Genomic DNA, 19,118 nt, shown 5'->3' with positions numbered 1-19,118 from the left:
TACATCGCGAGACCGGGGCCCAGGCCGCTGGGCCAGAATGTCTTGGTGGGACCACCGGTGAGTTCCAGGGGGTCTATCTGCACAGTGAGTCCTTTCTCTAAGAAGTTCCGGGAGCAGAGGCTTCCTCGGCTGTGACAGCGGGGGTGGAAAGGTGCGTGCACAGGCGGGACAGGCAGAGGCCACGTGCAGAGGCTCAGGAGTCCATTGTGACACATACACAGAATAAAATACGACAGGGCCACGGCAAATCACGGTTCTGTTTATTATCACAACGCATCATTCACAGCAAGGACTGCACAAAGGTACGGGTCACAGAGCACCACGTATGAAAGGACCCTGTCCGCGCACGACTGTAAACGCACGCACCCACATGTGGATGTACGGACCTGTACGCACGCCGCGGGGATGGGGTCTGCACTACCGCCAAAGTGGATGCAGGAGACGGTCTCCTGCAGCTTTTACAAGAAGCGTTTCCGATTTTTACAAAAAACACCAAAGCTGCTACATTTTTAATTTAAAAAAACGACAACAACAAAATTATTTTTAACAAGACACTTTGAAATCATTTGACACACCTTGGCTTTCTCCCCGACGGCAAATACGGATGCCGCCACCAAGGCTCGAACCCACCTCCGAGCTGCCCACTCCCAACGTCCCCTGTAACCAGGAAGGTGCTGGGGCGTGGAGACCCCTCCCCTGGACCGGGTGGAAATGCCGTCCCTTCTTTCTCACATGGTCCGTCATTCTAGAAGGCTGTCTTCAAACCACTCCTCAGACAAACGTGCGTGCCCAGGAATCAGAAGGGAGATAAATATTCAGTCACCCCAAATAAAGGCAGTGAGAGTCCCACCTGTGGATCCTGGTGTGTGGTTTTCCCTCCTCCTTCCAGGGTCACCGGCTCAGAGCCCTCAGCTCAGCGTGTTCACCGGGTGGCATCCGGAATCCCGGCGTCAGGAACCTTCCGCGAGACGCCCCGAGCATCAGGTGCCCGTCGGTGCCCCAATCAGGCCTTCAACAGGGCGACCTTGTGTTCCGGAACAGAATCCTCGCTGATGTTGTAGGGCTGGGTCCCCGGTTCCTGACTCAAGTATTTCTCTGCAGAAGACACAAGGTTTGCAAGCACTAAAAAAGCTGAAGCGAGGAGGGTTCACTTCACAGAATGGGATTCGAGGCTGGCACTTCAGGGTCCTGGTGCACAGGGAGCTGGGGTTCCCCCGGCCGGCACCCCCAACCCCAGGCAGGCTTCCAGCTACGTCCCTGATCACAGCCTCATTGCTTTCCACGCCCCGATAACCCTTCCTCAGTGCCAGGCGGTCCCCTGGCAGGGCCGGGCCACAGCTGTCCCTCTGTCTCCTGTGGGTCGGCCGTTTCCAGCAACAACGTGGATGGATCTCAGACACCACGCTGAGCCGAAGAAATCGGACACGAAAAGAACCTTTGCGATCCCCTTTACGTCAAGTTCTACAACAGGCAAAGCTGATCCACGGTGGAAGAAATCAGAACAGCGGCTAACCCTGGCGGGGGGGTCATGAAGAGGGGCTGAGGAAACCTTCTGGAATGATGGAAATGTTCCATCTCAACTGCGGACACCTGGCTGTACCCACCTGTCAGAACTCGAGTTGCACACTTAAGATCTGTGCGTTCACTGAACCTATACTGTACCTTAAATAAAAACATCCCCCCCCAGATAAACCCCCAGAACAAGAGGGCCCCCCGATTCTGTGGCCTCTGCCTCACCCACTGTGCCCACGCTCCCCACTCCTGGACCTGTGCGTCCGACCCTCCGATTCCAGAGTTTCTGTCTTGCCGTCCCGCCACCCTGATCCTGGGGGCCACGGGCACGCGCGGCTGACGTGGCTCGCTCTCAGATGACCCCGCCGTACCCACCTGCCTCTTGCAGTGTGGAGAAGTATTGTACACCCTTCAGGTCAGCGGACAGCAGGGCACGGAGAACAGGAACCTGCAGGGCAGGCAGACTTTAATTCCGGGCAGGGATGCTCCCGTCTCAACACGTGGGCACGTGAGGTCTGGGGCGGGCCCGCAGGTCCAGGGCCGCCGGCCAGGTCACTGCTTCCCCCAGAGCGTCCAAGTAGTTACAACTCCACCTCTACTCAGGGAAATGGAGGGAAGAAACTGGGCCTCCTGGCTATGCTAGAAGAGGAGTATTTAGAAGTTGACACTCTAAGGAGGACGCAAAAACGAGCTCTCTGCAGACAGGACGAGGAACGTGACCGTTGTCAGCAGGCTCCGGAGCCAGGTGCCCGGATCAGGGAGCAGGGGCCACCGTCCTCGCTGTGTGATTTTGGGCGGCTTACTCAGCCTCAGGGGGCCTCGGTGCCCGTGTCCTCACGTGGGGACGGGAACAACGCCGACCTCACGGGCAGGTCTGAGGGCGAAAAGGGCCGCCCGTCGCGACACCCACCTGCAGGCCGACGAAGGCAAGGGTGACGCCGTGCCTGTGGAAGTCTCCCAGGAGGTCCCCGAGCCCCAGCACCACGGTGTAGTCAATGCTGCAGACGTGGGTACAGTCCAGCACCGCGCAGCGCGGGGGGGACGCTGCGGAGACAGGGGCCGGCGGGTCAGGGGCCAGAGCGAGGCCACGGAGGGGTCCGGCCCCAGCAGGGAGGGTGGGGGTGGGGTCTGCAGGACCTGTGATCACAGCCGTCTGGAGACAGCAGCAGCGACCCCTTCAGAGGAGGAACAGGCCCCTTTTCTTCCCCAAACACCAACTCCCGGGAACAAAGGACAGTCTTTAGGAACAAATGTTGGGGAACAGCCCCTCCTGCTGTGTGCAGACGGCAGGCACCCACCGGATGCCCCCGAGATGCCCTGAGACCTCCTGGGCCTGAGTGGGTGAGCTCCCTGGCGGCTGAGGACAGGGACTCAGGGTCCCGCGGAAGCAGACGGGGGTACAGAGAAGGTGGCAGGGAGTTGGGGGGCCCCAGCCCACGCACCTTCCAGAGTCCGACTCAGTATCGCCTCCCGGAGGGACTCGATGGCCGGGAAGTGCAGACCGCTGGCCGGCTGCAGGACCAGCACCGGCCCCTCCGACACCTGGGGACAGAGCAGGGGACAGCCGGTGGGTCCTACAGGCAAGTCCGACCTGGCAGTTCCGAGAGGGTGGCCCCTCCAGCAGGAGGCCCCAACCCAGGCCGACAGAACAGAGCGGGGGGAGCATAGCTGACGGGCCCTCACGACTACCCGCAGCCTCACGTGCAGCGGGAGAGCTCTGCGGTCCACGGCAGGAGGCGGACACCCGTCCGCTGTGTGAACGGTCACTGGGTGGTGCCACGGGCCAGAGTCGCACCGAAGAGGCGTGCGACAGTTGAGCCAAGGGGTACCGCCCAGGGCACGCGTCGCCCCACCAGGCCCCCTGAGGCCAGCAGACCCCTGGCTCGGGGAGATCAGATGGGCCGGTACCTGCATCTTGGGTCTGGCCACAGAGTACAGGAGGATCAGAGCGGACACCAGGGTCCCGGCCAGGATGCCGTACTGGACCTCCCAGAAGCAGAGCAGGAATGTCACGCAGAGGGGCAGCAGGTCCAGCCCTGGAAGAGAGGAGTCCAACTGAGGGGTGGCCCCCTCAGGATAAGCTGGGCTCCAGTGAGCCCGAGCCCCAGAGAGACCTCCGTCTGGGGCCTCAGGGGCTGACATGGGCCACGGCCACGCTGGCCGAGACGTGTCAGGGCCAAGAAAGCCCTCCCTGCCTGGCTGAGGGGCCACTAAGACCTGACAGCCAGGCCCAGGGCCCCTGCCCTCAGGGAGGAGGGCACCTGTCGGGGGCCTGAGGAAGGGACCTGGCGGGTCCTTGGGCAACACGCGTGACTCCTCTGAGCCACGGGAGGAAGGGTCCTGGGGCAGGCGGGAGGGCTGGGGGTCAGCCTAGGATTCGACCCTGACACGTGTCACTCAGGGGAGGCCCCATCCTTCCTGGGCTTCCGTGGGGGCGGAGAGCACCTGCCGGGCCCACACAGGCGCCCCCAGGTCTCTGGGCTGTCCCAACGAGGGCGGCAGCGACACAGCAGGGAGCTGGCACGTGTGGCACGTGAAGAAATCACCGATGCCTCTCGGGGGCAGACGGGAGGAACCGGGGAAGCCCCGTAAATCCCTCCACTGCTTCTGCCAGTGAAACAAACACGTGAACGGGAGTTCCGTCAAAGGCACTGCAGGCTCCAGGGAGTCCCGAGAGGAGTCAGGCCGCTGGGGTCACCCTGAGGCCTCTCATCTCTCCCCAGCCAGGCCAGGCTTGAGGCTGGGAAAGGGGAGGAGGAGAAGGAGGTGGGGGGGGGGGGCGAAAGGGGGAGGAGGGACGGAAGGAGGGGGAGAGAAAGGGGAACAGAAGAGAAAAAGGAGGGGTGGAGAGGAGGGAGGAGGGGTAAGAAAAGGAGGAACAAGGGGAGGAGGAGAAGAGAAAGGAGGGATGAAGGGGAAAGGGAGTAGGAGAGAGAAGCAGGGGAAAGGAGGAGGGATACAGAAGAGGGGAAGATAGATGAGGGAATGAGGGGGAAGGGGAGGAGGGGAGAAGGAGGGATGGAGAGGAGGAGGGATGAAGGGGAGGGGAGGAGGGGAGAAGCAGGGATGGAGGGGAGAGGAGAAGAGGAAGGAGGGGAGGGGAGGAGGGGGAGAAGGAGGGATGGAGGGGAAGGGAGGAGGGGAGGGGAGAATGAGGGATGGAGGGGAGAAGAGAAGGGCAAGGAGGGAGGGGAGGAGGGGGAGGAGGAGCGGGGAGGAGAAGAAGAGACAGAAGAAGGAGGGATGGAGGGGAGGGGAGGAGGGGGGAAGGAGGGATGGAGGGGAGGAGGGATGGAGGGGAGGGGAGGAGGGGGGAAGGAGGGATGGAGGGGAGGAGGGATGGAGGGGAGGGGAGGAGGGGGGAAGGAGGGATGGAGGGGAGGAGGGATGGAGGGGAGGGGAGGAGGGGGGAAGGAGGGATGGAGGGGAGGAGGGATGGAGGGGAGGGGAGGAGGGGGGAAGGAGGGATGGAGGGGAGGAGGGATGGAGGGGAGGGGAGGAGGGGGGAAGGAGGGATGGAGGGGAGAGAAGAAGAGGAAGGAGGGGAGGGGAGGAGGGGGAGAAGGAGGGATAGAGGGGAGGGGAGAAGGGATGAAGGGGAAGGGAGGAGGGGAAGGGAGGAGGGGAGAAGGAGGGATGGAGGGGAGGGGAGGAGGGGAGGAGGGATGAAGGGGAGGGGAGGAGGGGGAAGGGGAGGAGGGGGAGGAGGGGGAGGGGAAGAAGAGAGGAGGAGAAGGAGGGATGGAGGGGAGAGGAGAAGGGGAAGGAGGGGAGGGGAGGAGGGGGGAAGGAGGGATGGAGGGGAGAGGAGAAGAGGAAGGAGGGGAGGGGAGGAGGGGGAGAAGGAGGGATAGAGGAGAGGGGAGAAGGGATGAAGGGGAAGAGAGGAGGGCAAGGGAGGAGGGGAGAAGGAGGGATGGAGGGGAGAATCCACGAGGAAATGAGGGGGAAGGGGAGGAGGAGAAGGAAGGATGAAGGGGAGGGGAGGAGGGGAGAAGGAGGGATGGAGGGGAGGAGGGATGAAGGGGAGGGGAGGAGGGGGAAGGGGAGGAGGGGGAGGAGGGGGAGGGGAAGAAGAGAGGAGGAGAAGGAGGGATGGAGGGGAGGGGAGGAGGGGAGGGGAGAAGGAAGGGTGGAGGGGAGGGGAGAAGGGCAAGGAGGGAGGGGAGGAGGGGGAGGAGGGGGGAAGGGGAGAAGAGAGAGGAGGAGAAGGACGGAGGGGAGGCGAGGAGGGGGAGAGGAGGAAGGATGGAGGAGAGAGAAGGGGGAGCAGGGGCGGGGGGGAGGGCAGCAGGGGTGCCTGCGGGCTGCAGACTCACTCCGCACTGCACGGAGCGGGTCTGGGGCACCCTTCGCCCTCCTGACCCACGGCCAGCAGGGCCACCTCCCGGGACAACGGTAACCCCCGGCCGCAACCGTGCCCCGTGGGTCCCGGAAGACGGTGGGGGGAGGATCCAGGAGACGTGCGCGTGACCGGCGAGCACACACGTACTCTTCACGCGCCAGAGCGTCCCGAAGATCCCGGCGTCGAACAGCGGAGCCACGGCCATGATGATGACGGCGGCCAGGGCGGACTTGGGGATATAGTAGAACAGCGAGGTCAGGTAGTCCAGCGACAGCAGCACCAGCACTCCTGCGGGGTGGGGGCGCAGGGCGTCACGGGTGACCACCAGCCCCGCCCCGCACGCGCTCCGGGCTTGGGGGGGGTTGCTCACCTGTCACCAGGCCCCCTGCTGGGGTGCACACCCCCGACTGCGCGTTCACAGCCGTCCTGGAAGGAAACACAGACGCCCCTGGTGGCTGAGGGGCCCTGGACCGGCAGGGGAGGCTGGCCCCTGGGACCAGAGCGCCTGGAAGGGGACGTCGGGGCCCCGCGGACACTGGCGCCTAAGCGGGACACTGAGGAGCAGCCAACCCTGCCTGTCCCCAGCTGTGGCATTTCATCACGGCAGGCTAGCAAAAATGTCACTGCGTTCACGGATACGCAGACATGCCGCTGACACTATCGAGTGGGGGACGTCCCTCTCACCACACACTCGTCTCCCACACGCACGCGCACATGTGGACAGAAAGGCCTGGAGAGACGACCGCCACGGGCTGACGGTGAGGCTCCTCCCAGAGGACTGGAAGTCAACTTGGCTGTTTTCGACTTCCCTTTTTCCCGTCGCCTGTTTGGAAAACTGCATCCGGTCCCGCAACCCAGGAAAAAGCCTTCTCTGCCCAAGAACTCGAGTCCGGCCCACATGTTCCTCTGCCACCGCGAGCACCACAAAGGTAGAACCCGGTTTCGGCTCCCCATCACCCTGACGGTGACCTGTGCCCGCCTGCATGCCCTCTGGATATGCCAGTCCGTCTGTACGTGTCCAGAGAGCCTAAGTCGTCTTCCGCTTTTCCAGAAACTTCACTCCTCCAACACTCCCTGATTTTTCTGGTACCCGTTATATGCAAGGTACTGCACCAGACGGGGGCACAAGACCTGCGACCTTGATGGACAGGTCACGCTACAAGAGCTGGTGGAAGGTTAGACTGGGGACACACGGAGGGTTTATTTCACAAAACCAGCCCAGTGCCCGCAGGCTGCTGGCTTCGTTCTATGCGCTCTTTGCAGGCGAGGACACGGAGTGGGCCCTGCGGCCCCTCGGACGCGGGGGTTTGGGGGTGTTGCGGAGGTCCAGTACTCAGACGGGGTCGGGCCAGCGGTTCTGGGGACGCAGGTGCTGCCGGCCAATGCCCCCACTTCTCCCCCCCCCCCAGCAAGGTCACTCTCTGCCCTGCCCTCTGCCCTTCCGGGGGGGGGGGGGGGGTTGGTGCCAGCACGTGTGGAGGCTGTGCGTAACCCACACCCGTTTCTCCACACGGAGCACGATGCTTCCCGTCCCCTTCCGGAATACGCTCGGGCAGGAGATGCGGGGAGCCCTGCCGCGTGCTGGGGACGTGTTAGGAGTAAACCGCGGCACCGGCGACCAGAGAAAAACAGGCGAGATGGTGAAGGGCGGCAGAGTGAGCCCAGGTCCTGCCTCCCATGGATGCCGCTGATGGAGGGGTGCGGCCACCACAGGCAGACTTCTGCCCCAGAGGAGAACAGAGGGGCATCGAGATGTGGGCAGGGGCCCGGCAGGCTCTTCGAGCTGCATGTGGACCCTCTGGCCTGGGCTGGGACCTCCCCCGCCCAAGGCACAGAGAAGGACGTGGTCACTCACCGCCCAAAGCTGCCTGTGACCGGGTAGGAGGAGACGAGGGAGCCCAGCACGTTGGTCAGGCCTGGGGAGGAAACGGAAGCAAGAGGTTTATCCGGGGGGAGCGGGACATAAAATGATACAAACACATGGGACATGATGATGAAACGGAGGCCGGAGACCAGGACGGAAACAGGAAGAGGGGAAGGTGGGAGGAATCACCCAGGGCTGTGCTACGAGTGTCCGGGTGTCTGTCACAGGGAAGGAAACACAAATCGTGATCTTGGCCCAGTTCACTGGGGTTGACCCTAACTTTAAAGTAACTCCGGCCCCAGCCTTGCCCCGGTGAACTAAACATGCCTTTTTCCATGTATAACAGGGCCCAGAAGGCCCACCAGCCCGGAGGTCAGCTATCCCCCTCCTTCTTCAAACCCACACTCCTTTCGTGAGATGACCAGCTAGTACACAAGGTCACGGCTAGTAAGTGCCCCACTCCCGTGACGCTGACTCACCCACACCTGAGACCCTGGCCGGGACCTACGAACGGAGATAACTAATTAGCCCACGTTTATCACGGGCGGCCCTGTGCCAGCATGTGGCTCGCCCAGGGCCTTCCCAAAGACCACAGTCCCGCACGGTCCGTAACGCCACAATGGGCTCACAGGTTCAGGTACCCGCTCGTGAGACAGCTCAGGGTGGGGCCCGCTCAGAACCAGGCCCTCCTGGGTCCCACAGCCCAGCACGTGCCCCGAGAGCAGGGCCACACATCGCTGGAGGTAGCAGAGGCCGTGTGCTGACCACACACGGTCACCCTGACTCTTCGCGATGGCCCGAGACTCCGGTCAGAGACCTGACCGCGTGGTGTGGGCGTTCTGCGGCGCCCGTCCGCCACGAGCTCAGAGAGGAGCCCCCCAAAGTCTCTGTGACCCATCCTGGGGCCCCATGCCCTGTGCTGTCAGGAAACTCAGTGGCTCGAGCCCAAAACGTCGCCATGCGGGGAAGCAGCAGGGCGGGGGGCAGGGGTGGGGGGCTCCTGTGGACTCCCCCGGGAAGACACCTACTGGCAACGCCAGGTCAGACCCCTGCCTACCTCACAAGCGGCAGGAAGCAAAGGCAGAAGAGCCTGGTGTCCACAAATGAAAAACAGTCGTGAGAACTCAATTTAAGATGCGGGTCATGCCCTCAAAATGAATCCCCAGAGGGGCGCCTGGGTGGCTCAGTCGGTGAAGCGTCCGACTTCAGCCAGGTCACGATCTCACGGTCCGTGAGTTCGAGCCCCGCGTCGGGCTCTGGGCTGATGGCTCAGAGCCTGGAGCCTGTTTCAGATTCTGTGTCTCCCTCTCTCTCTGCCCCTCCCCCGTTCATGCTCTGTCTCTTTCTGTCTCAAAAATAAATAAACGTTAAAAAAAAAAAAAAAAAAAAGAATCCCCAGAGAGGCCAGAAATGTGGAAACTAAACAAAAAGCCAGGACACCTGGCATAGACCCACCCAATAGTGGGGCCTACCCGAGTCTTCGCTGACCTGCCTGCCCGGCCTGCAGGGGGGTCACGGGGAGGGGGCGAGGACAGACGGGGTCCCGGACATCAGCAGGCTCACCCGGAGCCCACGTTCCTCAGCGATCTGACCCCAATGTGGAACATTCCTGGCATTCCTTGAGCCGGAGCAGAGCTACAGACCTCAGGGTCTGGTATACAGCAAGTGCTCAATAAGCTCCAGTCACAGCGACACCAGAGGTCAGCCGCCTACGCCACGTGAGCGTGCACGGGACCATCCGGGGACGGCCCCGACTCGCGGCGACCTCTGCTCCTTGTACCTCGCCACGCGCATCACCACGGTCTGAGCAGCCCAAGTGAGACCGCCGCTGGGGTCTTACCGATGGCCAGCAGCTCCTGGTTGGCGTCAACGTGGTAATTATTCTGGGAAGCTACGGAGAGAGAATAAAAACAGTCACTAGATACACGGCCTCGCTGAGAAAACGTCTGTCAGACAAAAAACAGATTATCAACTTCCACCCACGGCAACGTCTATGTGATGTAAACGTAAGCGTGTAAACACGCAAAAAAACACATGCATGTATGCGAACAAATACGCTCAAGCGTGTACGCGTGTCTCCCAAGAAAGGGCAGAAAGATGGACGGGAAAACGTGAACAGCGGCCAACTGGGGTGGCGAGAGCGGCTTCTTGGTACGCGTCTGCACCTTCCGCGTGCCCTATGACGACGTGTGCTGCTCTCACGAGAAGGGCGAAGTCTGAAACGAAAACCTGTCTGATCACGAGTGGGGAGGACCCGGAAGGCACGGACGAGGCCATTCAGACAGACGGGCCGGCAGGCACGGGGTGGGGGTGGGGGGGACACGCGGCGGCCGTGAATCCCAGGCAGCGACTGGCACGCGTTTCTGTGAAGGGCCAGCTGGGAACATTTTAGGCTCTGCCGGCCACACTCTGTCACGACGACTCCGTGCGTGTCACAGCCGGAAGTAGCAGCTGTGGAAAACCCGCGATCACGTGAGCAGGACCGCGTTCCAGTAACACCTTTCTGCTACACGAATACTGAGATCGTGAACTTCGCGTGCTTTTCGTGTGTCAGGAAATCCTAAACTTGTTTAGAAATTTTTTTCAAACGCTTAAAAATGTAACAGCCACTCTCAGGCCATGGGCAGCAGCACGGGTTCTCCAAGCCCCCGATTCAGAGGATGACAAGCTTACAAGTTAGGACAGGAGAGCAACTGACTTCAAAGGAAAACAGGGAGAGAACAAGCAGGGGAAGGGCAGAGAGAGGCAGACACAGAATCCAAAGCAGGTTTCAGGCTCTGAGCTGTCAGCACAGAACCTGACGCGGGGGCTCCAACTCAAGAACCCTGAGATCCTGACCTGAGCCGAAGTTGGATGCTTAACCGACTGAGCCACCCAGGCGCCCCAGAAAACAAAGTTTTAAAGTGAGGCGAGAGGCATAAATTCTTTAAGATGTAAACTCCAAAATGCCCCCAAATCTCCCCTGCCAGAAAAAGATAATCAGAAAACCAAGAGCTGTACAAGAAAGATTTGATCGGAACATGACCTCGAGCAGCCACTGGCATTTGGAAGAGAGTGTTCGAGACTCTCTTCAGAAGGACAGAAGGGTCAGGCTGCTGGCAGTTCGCACGAGGAAACGAAATCCTGGCATAACCAGAGCCGATCTATGGAGACAGAGCGACACGGGCACCTTTCCTGGGTTTCATCTTTAGGGTCCACCTGAACCCCAGGGTGAGAGCCTAACCGTCATTAGGGGCGCCTGGGTGGCTCAGTCGGTTAAGCGTCCGACTTCAGCCAGGTCACGATCTCGCGGTCCGTGAGTTCGAGCCCTGCGTCGGGCTCTGGGCTGATGGCTCAGAGCCTGGAGCCTGCTTCCGATTCTGTGTCTCCCTCTCTCTCTGCCCCTCCCCTGTTCATGCTCTGTCTCTCTCTGTCTCAAAAATAAATAAAACATTAAAAAAAAATTTTAAAAACCCCAAAAAAAGAAATGAAAACGCCACCCACACAGACAACACAAAGCTGGACGTCCAGCAGACCAAAGGGAGGGGACAGGAGAAAGATGAAGCAGCCTCAGCCCAGAGGGAGGAATGAGGGCAATAGACATTTAAGTAGATTAAGGTCTCTGGGCCTCCCTGGGGGCAAGGAGGGGACAGGCCAGGTGTGCTCAGCCGACTGAAGGAGCACGTTGTTAACATTTTTTCTTTAAGTGGTTTTTATTTACTTTTTTAGAGAGCCAGGGAGCCTGAGCAGGGAGAGGGGCAGAGGGAGAGGAGGAAGAGAGAGAAAGAGAATCTTAGGCAGGCTTCATGCTGAGTGAGGAACCCAACACAGGGCCCGATCCCACAACCGTGAGATCATGACTTGAGCGAAAATCAAGAGTCAGGCACTCAACCGACGGAGCCACCCAGGCACCTGACGTTGTTGAACTTTTAGGAATTGTGGGAACCTGTCACCAAACATAGCCATTACTATCTATTATGTGAGAACTTCCCATCAAATTATATTAAAAATAAAGATATACTTAAAACTCCTCCTAAAAAAAACAAACAAAAACTCCTCCTTTGCCTACATACCTTTTCCTAAGACAAGCTTATTTCACAGCATATACACGTGGGGGTGTGGCTACCGCCTGGGGGCGTGGCCATCGCATGGGGGCGTGGCTACCGCAATCTCATCCCAAGATGGGAACTTCAAACTCTGCTCTGCCGGGAGCCACGTGGGTGGGGGGAACGTTTCCGTCAAAGAAAACGCAAAGGGGAAACGGAAGCCCTTCTTTTTCTGGAGAGCAGGCTCCCAGACGTTAGCAGCCACCACTGGGTGACGTTTTTCATTGTTAAATCCGCTTTCACCACAAATTTTTGTTTAAAGACGAACATGTACTACTTGGATAAAAACGCAAGCTGTGAAAAATCAAAGCAGAGAACAGAACGGAAAAGAGCAGGCAAGCTATTCAGGCTCCCGGACAGCACCAGGGAGGCGTGATGGCGGGCACCTTACCAAAGGACTTGGCCACCGCGATGCTCTCCAGGAGACCCATCAGGGGCACCACGGCCAGCCCAGCCCCCATGTCCTGAGGGAGGAGACAGGGACAGTGAGTGACCCTCTGAGGAAGGAGAGCAGGGGTCTGAGCGGGCAGTGACCCGTCCTTCGGCCGCGGGGCCGTGAGCTCACACGCGCAAGGAGGCAACCCCGTGTGGCATGTGCACGGAGCAGGACGCTGAACGAACCCCTGCTTTGCCAGCGCCCGTGACGCGAGACGCTCCTCTGGGCTCAGGGCAGGAAAATAAAGGTGGTGTCCTTTGAGGTCGTGCCCCATCTGGAACTCTTCCGTGCCCGTCCCTGCACCCAGAGGCGCTCCGCCCTGAGGACTCAGGGGTCCCAACGGGGCTCAGAGCTCCTTGTTACGAAGCGGATGCATCAGGGCGCAGACAGAACCAGGCCAGAGGCTGCCGCAGCTCAGCCCAGAGGCCTGGCTCCCCGCCTCTACCCACCTGTACCATCTCGGTGAAGGAAACTGTTCTGTTGGCCGTGGTCACCGAGAAGGGCGGAAGGCGGACGGGAGGGAGCCCCTCGGCCGTCTGTCCGGTTAGAACAAAAGGCTGGTATCCAGTCACCTCGAAGGAGTACGCGACCAGGGCGGCAAAGGAGACCACCAGTGCGTTGCGAGCTAGGACAGAGCGAGAACCGTTGGTGAACCCGGCTCCTCTGGGTGACTGGGGTGAATACACCCTACTCCAGCCACGGCCCCTGATGCTCCCGCCTGGGAAACAGCACGGGCTCGAGTGACTGTGGGGAGGGCGTGAACACGTGATGCCACGGCAAACCAAGACGGCAGGACAGGCGTATGGCGACGTGCAGGGCCCACACGCGCGTCACCTACTGGTGCACCTTGCGTCCCACCCCTCGCATCTTGCCTGGGCTGTGCTGGCTGCTTAAGTGGGGGTGACACCTCTTCCCGGAACGTGAGCCCCATCATGCAGCCAGCTCTCAAGTCACATCCAGACCAGAGACAGGAGAATCCCTCGGGGTGGGACTCCGGGGCTGGGCGGGGGGGGGGGGCACACGGGGCACCCCTCACCCTGGGTGTGCAGGACGGCTGCACAACTTCCTCGGCCGGAACACCCCTCACCTGTTGTGGCCGTCCAGACCAGCGCGTGGCTGAGCCGCACGCCGGGGGGCATCTCGGGGTGGACGGGGGGGCACGTGGTTCCGCATCAGCTTCAGCACCAACAGCAGCACCATGCAGACCAGCCCCAGCACGGCATCGCCCACCCTGTGGACAGACACCGGTCACGCCCAGGCCGGCCCAGGGCACACACCTCTGCCCCTCGGTTGCCCCTTCCGCGGGAAAGCCGCCTCTCTCGGTTGCTCTTCTCGCTGTCTGCTAAGCAAAGTGCTTCCCTGCTCTATTTCAACGTTTTGTTCAGTGACCACGCAGGCCAGCGCAGGCCTGGGAGCCGAGGCCCGAATCCCAGCGGCACTGGGGCCACTAGCTCACGTTTTGAGTCACGTAGCTCTGTGGGCTGCAGAGGCCTGGACTGTTCCAGGAAGTTCACCTGCAGGAAGAACTGCCTAGGGAGATCTGACTGCCTCTTATGCTCTCTGACCAGTCAGTCTCCAATTCTCCTGCCCCCCTCCCCCCCCAGGAGGATGACCCCCACAGGCTGCATGACCCGGGCCAGGAAGCCCCTGGCTTCCAGTGGGTTCAGCCCCGAGGAGCCTCACTGCAGGCGAAGGGGAGAGAGGACAGTCGGTCACAGGTCTCCCCCTCTCCCTCCATGCCTCAGCACCGGCCCCACCGGGCAGCTACCCCCAGGTCACTGCTCCTCCGGCCAGGGACACGTCCAGACTCCCGGCTCATCTGGGAACCTCTCCTATCGGTCTCGTTACCCTGGCTGCTCTCTGGGGGAGACCCTTCGACTGAAGAAGCCCCATGACCCGCTGCCTGCCGCCCGTCCCTCGGGCACATCCACATTGTCTGCCTGCCCCGTGGCCTGCGTTCTCCTCACTGAACCACAAACCTCTGGACAGACCGCTGCCCTTCCTCTGCGGGGGGCCCTCCCACCCCTACCACCCAAGGCTCTGTGCAGGGCCACGGGATGGGACCGGCTCTCAGGTCGTCCCGCACAGTGCTTCTCAAACTGCAGTGCGCACACTGACCCCCCGGGGCCCCCGCTGAACGCTGGCTGCTTGAGCAGGTCCGCACATGGCTGCGAGTCTGCATTCCTAACCAGCTCCCCTGTGACGCTGGTGCTGCTCTGGGACCTGTTCGAAGGGACAGGCCCCAGAGGTCGGGAATAAGTTCCCCCCAGGGGTGGGGCCTGGGAGAGGGGTTCCGGGAGGAAGGGCTTCCCTACACGGGCAGGACCACACGGCCATGAGGTACCTGGTCTCTCCGATGTTGCGGAAGGTGTGATACACTTGCAGGAAAAACTGTCTGGGGATACCCTGCAGTCCCAGGAGGTTCTGTTCAAACAGAGACTCAGATCAGACAACCTTCTCAAAGTGAGGCCTGAAGCCCTCCCCTGCAGCATCTCAGTACGTTGTAAACCCAGAGTCCAAGGGCCCTTGCTGGGGGCACATCCCAAGGCTCTCTGGGGACCCTCTGCCCATTCCCAAAGCCCCCAGGGGCAGGGGCTCGTGATCCTTGGGCGAAAGAGACCAAGGACACGTCTTGGTGAATAATTCTCCCTTGTGAGGAAAACCAGTCCGGGTGATCTCAAAGCAGGGAGACCTCTTCGTGCGCCCTGGTCAAGGGTCTGGGGTCGCTGTCGGCCCACCCCACCCCGCCCTGCAGGCCCCACTGCCCTTGGCTCCATCCCATCCCTCACACGGAGCACCCCATCCCTACCCCCTGCCACTGGCCCGAGGCCACAACCCTCACCCGGAGGCCCACCAGCCAGGCCCACCTCCTGCCAGAGGTACAGCCAGGTGGAGCCAAAGGCAGAGCTGCCGGGGCTCCGAGGGCCTCCTGGGAAGGATGCTGGGGGACCCAGGAGGGCAGGGTCCTCGGAGAGGAGAAGGGGTCTACCCTTTGTTTTAGTTCTTTATCCACTTGAGACCAGGTGGGGAACATTAGCGAGAAGGTTGATGCCCCGACCCCCAGAATGGTCAGGCTGCAAGGATCCCCAAACCTGCACACAGCCCCAGATGGGACAGACACTGGGGTGGAGACACATGGATTCTGGGGCCCAAGTAGCTCCCAGCCAGGGCAGGTCAGGAGGACCCCCCCCCCCCGACCCTTCCCCCACCCCCAGCTTAGGGCTCTCAAATGGCTGTCGTAACCTGGTCAAGGCGTTAAAGATTTGGGGGACCTGGGATTGCCAAGTAAGAGTGTATTAAGAAGCGGTCCTCTATAGGGGAGCCTGGAGGGCTCAGTCAATTCAGTGTCCGACTTCGGCTTAGATCACGACCTCACGGTTCGTGAATTCAAGCCCCACATTGGGCTCCATGCGGACAACTCAGAGCCTGCTTGAGAATCCCTCCCTCTCTTAGGATAAATAAACTATTAAAAAAAAAAAAAAAAAGCTGCCCTCTCTGTATTACAGTCCCATAAAAGAACAATCCTGATGCTGAAAAAGAAGAACGGTGTTTCCAGAATAAAGGACACACTGTCCCAAGGAGCGGCACTTGCCGAGCTCACCCTGACACACGTGTGCACAGAATACATAAACCGTGACCACCCGCACCTTCCTGAGCAGCGTCTCCTCTCTGGTGCAGATAACCACAGACCTGCCTCCCAGGAGCAGCCTGAGAATCAAACACGAGGGAGGGTTTGGCCCAGCGTCTGGCACGTAGCAAGAGCACAAACAGGGTCAGCTCTGGCTCATACGCCCTCGTGTCCCGGACTCTCCCGCTCCACCACCATCAGGGAGACGCGCTGGGCCAGCCGGGAGCAGAGCCTGGCCATGGGATCCGCGGCTCGGAGAGGTGACACACAGGCGGGGGGGGGGGGGGCCTTCATCCCCACACCCTGGCTCAGTTCTACTCCAGGCACCCCACTGAGCACTCACTTCCTTTTTACAAAGCTCAGGGCCAGGCGACCGCAGTCCTAAAGAAAACACGCCCTTCTCGGGAACTTAAAACCCAGTGAAAGGGCAGCAAATAAGGTCCTCAAATAACGGATGGTGATTGGTTCTGGTGCTTCTTACAGTTGTGTTTCACAGAATTATAAAGAAGCATGGCATCTGAAAAGCACCAAACGGGCGCCTGGGAGGCTCAGTCGGCTGAGTGTCCGAATCTTGATTTCAGCTCAGGTCGTGATCCCAGGGTCTTGGGGTTAGCCTCACGTCAGGCTCACGCGTTGAGCGTGGAGCCTGCTTGGGATGCTGTCCCTCCCTCTCCCTCTGCTCCTCCCCAGCCCCAAGGTGCAGGGGCGCACACGCACTCTCTCTCTTTCTCTCTCCCAAAAAAAGTATACAGAGGTGCCTGGGTGGCTTGGTCAACTGACATCTGACTCTTTATCTTGGCTCAGATCATGATCTCAGTTTGTGAGTTTGAGCCCCACTTCAGGGTCTACGCAGGACAGCTCGGAGCCTGCTTAGCATCCTGCTTGGGATCCTCTCTCTCCCTCTCTCTGTCCCTCCCCTGCTCATTCTCTCCCTCTCTCGCTCCCTCAAAAATAAACTTTAAAAACGTATACACGTGCGTCCAAATAAGTTTTTAAAAATAAAATCAAAGAAAAACGGTCAACAGAAATTTAGAAAAAGAAAACTCTAGACTGTCGTTACCAGTCGCCCACGTTACCTCTTGCACGGTCCAACCGTCACTCAGCATCTTCCCCAGGGGCTCACGGGACCGATGGAGATGCGCTGGAGCACCTGTGCTCTGAGCTCCAGAACAGCAAGCCATCAACTGGCCCGCACATATCGACCCCAGCCCCTGTCCCACTACCCACGAGGTGCCCAGGAGCCGACTAGTGCACCTACCTTGATCTGCCCGAAGCCAATGGTGACGGTGGCAGCAGACGTGAAACCTTTGATGACAGGGCAGGAGATGAAGTCCAGCAAGAAGCCTGGCCAGCCGAGAGAGAACACGAAGCTGGTCCCAGCTCTGCCCAGTCCCAGAGGACGTGGCTAGATGTGGGCTGGGACAGGCGGTCCGGGTGGAACAAGGCTAAGGACCACATGCCCCGTCTGGACTAGTTTGGACAGTGGGGAAGGGAGGCTAGGGTCTGGGACGCGGAGCCCTTCTCCAAGTAGAATAGTAGAGGGCTGAGAGGGCCCCCTTCACTCACACACACACACACACACACACACACACACACACACGAAGAGCCCTTGGGATGCAAAGAAGGAAATTTTGGCTGAGGGCCAGGGCATCCCCGGGACGCAGGGGCCTGGGTATCCCGTGACAGGAAGGCCCGAGAGTCTTACCCAAGTGCAGGAAGCCCATGGCTAACTGGATGCAGCCAGACAGAAAGGCCAGCAGCACGGCGTAGGCAGGCTCGTGGAAAGTGTAGAAAGACACCAGGAGGGACACGATGGCCGTCGGGCCCAGGGTCACGTCCCGGGAGGTGCCCAGGAAGAAGTACACGAAGCATCCCATGAAGGCAGAGTAGAGGCCGTACTGGTGGGGAGACAGCACTGAGCATCAAGGAGGCACACAGCATGCCCACGGGGTCCCGTGGGCAGGTGTCTAAGCGCAGGATCTGTGGCGGGTGGCTGTCGTGTCCTGCGGGGACCCCGGCGCACAGGCGGGGTAAAGCACTCACGCCGTTAGCCACGGTTGGGGACCTACAGTGACCGGGGGCCTCTTTTCCACCTGCTTCCCAGCGGGGTGCCCACAGGAGTACAAAGGCCTGAGCCCTTATCTCAGTCTAGGAGTCTAAGAAAACATTCTTGTGAGTCATGCTGCCGGGCCCCTGGGGCAACCCAGCACTACTGGTCCAGTGCCTGCGTGTGACGAGTGTGGCAAGAGCGGTTACAGGGGCGTGTGTCTGCCCCAAGGCGGTCACATGCTGCAGACTGCACGCCAAGCCTTCTGGGGGGCCCCACGGGGCTGGGGTTCTGGTGCCCTGCCTGTCTGGAGGGGACACTACGCATTTCTGCTCGGCTCCCGGGACGGTGCTGAGGCTGGAGTGGGGCGGCAGCGGGGCAGACGTCTCACCTGGGGCGGGAGGGCAGCCACCTCGGCGTAGGCCAGCGCCTGCGGGATGACGGTGAGCCCGACGGAGAGTCCGGCGATGGCGTCCATCTTCAGCCATGACACGGAATAGTCCGGCAGCCAGGCCAGGATGGGCAGCCGCCTCTGCAGGGCCGCAGGGGAGCAGCAGCGGGCCTGTGGGGCATACTGGCACCCGAGGGCCTGGCCTGCCCCAACGCCTTCACAGGAGAGGGCATGCCTGGGGTGGGCATGGGGATGACACAGCAGCAGTCAGGGTCTAGGCTTGGGAGAATCCAGCAACAGGGCAGGGTCCAGGGCAGTCAGGAGGGGCACACGGGCCTCCCCCCAGGGGATCCGAAGCAGATGGATTAAATCTGCCCCTTTGCTGGCCTCGAAGAAACCCAACAACCAGCGCAGAGGGGGCCTCGACAAAAGATGCAGTCCCCCATCCAGTGCCCTGCTCGCTACCCTCCCTGAATCCCACCTGCCCAAACGCCAGCTGCTTTCTTTCCAAGGCCCCTCGACAGAAAGAATGGGATGAACGGTTTCTCCGTGAGGGACCTAAACGCGAATCAGACCCCCGTCTCTCCTCCCGGGATAATCTGTTTCTTCTTTTTCCCTCGCCAAGGAATTTAAGGGCAGCAGCGCGAGGCGTAGCGGGGTCCACGGGGGCTCCCTAGTCTGGCAGGCGGCGCGTGGGTGGGGGGCCTGCAGCCTCCAGGGCCCCGAGGCTTTCCAAGTGCGCAGCGCGGGCGAACTCCACCCACTACGGCTGACTGCGGCGCGGGCGGTGGGGGTCTCGCATCCTGAGGC

General features: G+C 60.8%; 1 protein-coding gene across 1 annotated transcript; it reads right to left on the bottom strand.

The window, feature by feature from the left end:
- Positions 1-239: 239 nt before the first annotated feature.
- SLC26A11 (solute carrier family 26 member 11) lies at positions 240-18,542 on the bottom strand. The gene is given in 18 exon segments (XM_043585765.1): positions 240-1,095; positions 1,888-1,960; positions 2,423-2,556; positions 2,955-3,054; positions 3,421-3,548; positions 6,005-6,145; positions 6,228-6,283; positions 7,713-7,773; positions 9,562-9,612; positions 12,198-12,270; positions 12,692-12,867; positions 13,330-13,399; positions 13,401-13,473; positions 14,587-14,666; positions 17,129-17,214; positions 17,576-17,768; positions 18,309-18,487; positions 18,490-18,542. Coding segments are annotated over 18 exon segments (1,818 nt in total). The 5' UTR covers position 18,542; the 3' UTR covers positions 240-1,003.
- Between the last annotated feature and the right edge of the window lie 576 nt (positions 18,543-19,118).

This window comes from Prionailurus bengalensis, chromosome E1 (genome assembly GCF_016509475.1).
Source record: "Prionailurus bengalensis isolate Pbe53 chromosome E1, Fcat_Pben_1.1_paternal_pri, whole genome shotgun sequence".
NCBI classification, from domain to species: domain Eukaryota; kingdom Metazoa; phylum Chordata; class Mammalia; order Carnivora; family Felidae; genus Prionailurus; species Prionailurus bengalensis.
Note: the sequence above shows the minus strand (reverse complement) of the source record. Positions and strands in the feature narration are given on the sequence as shown.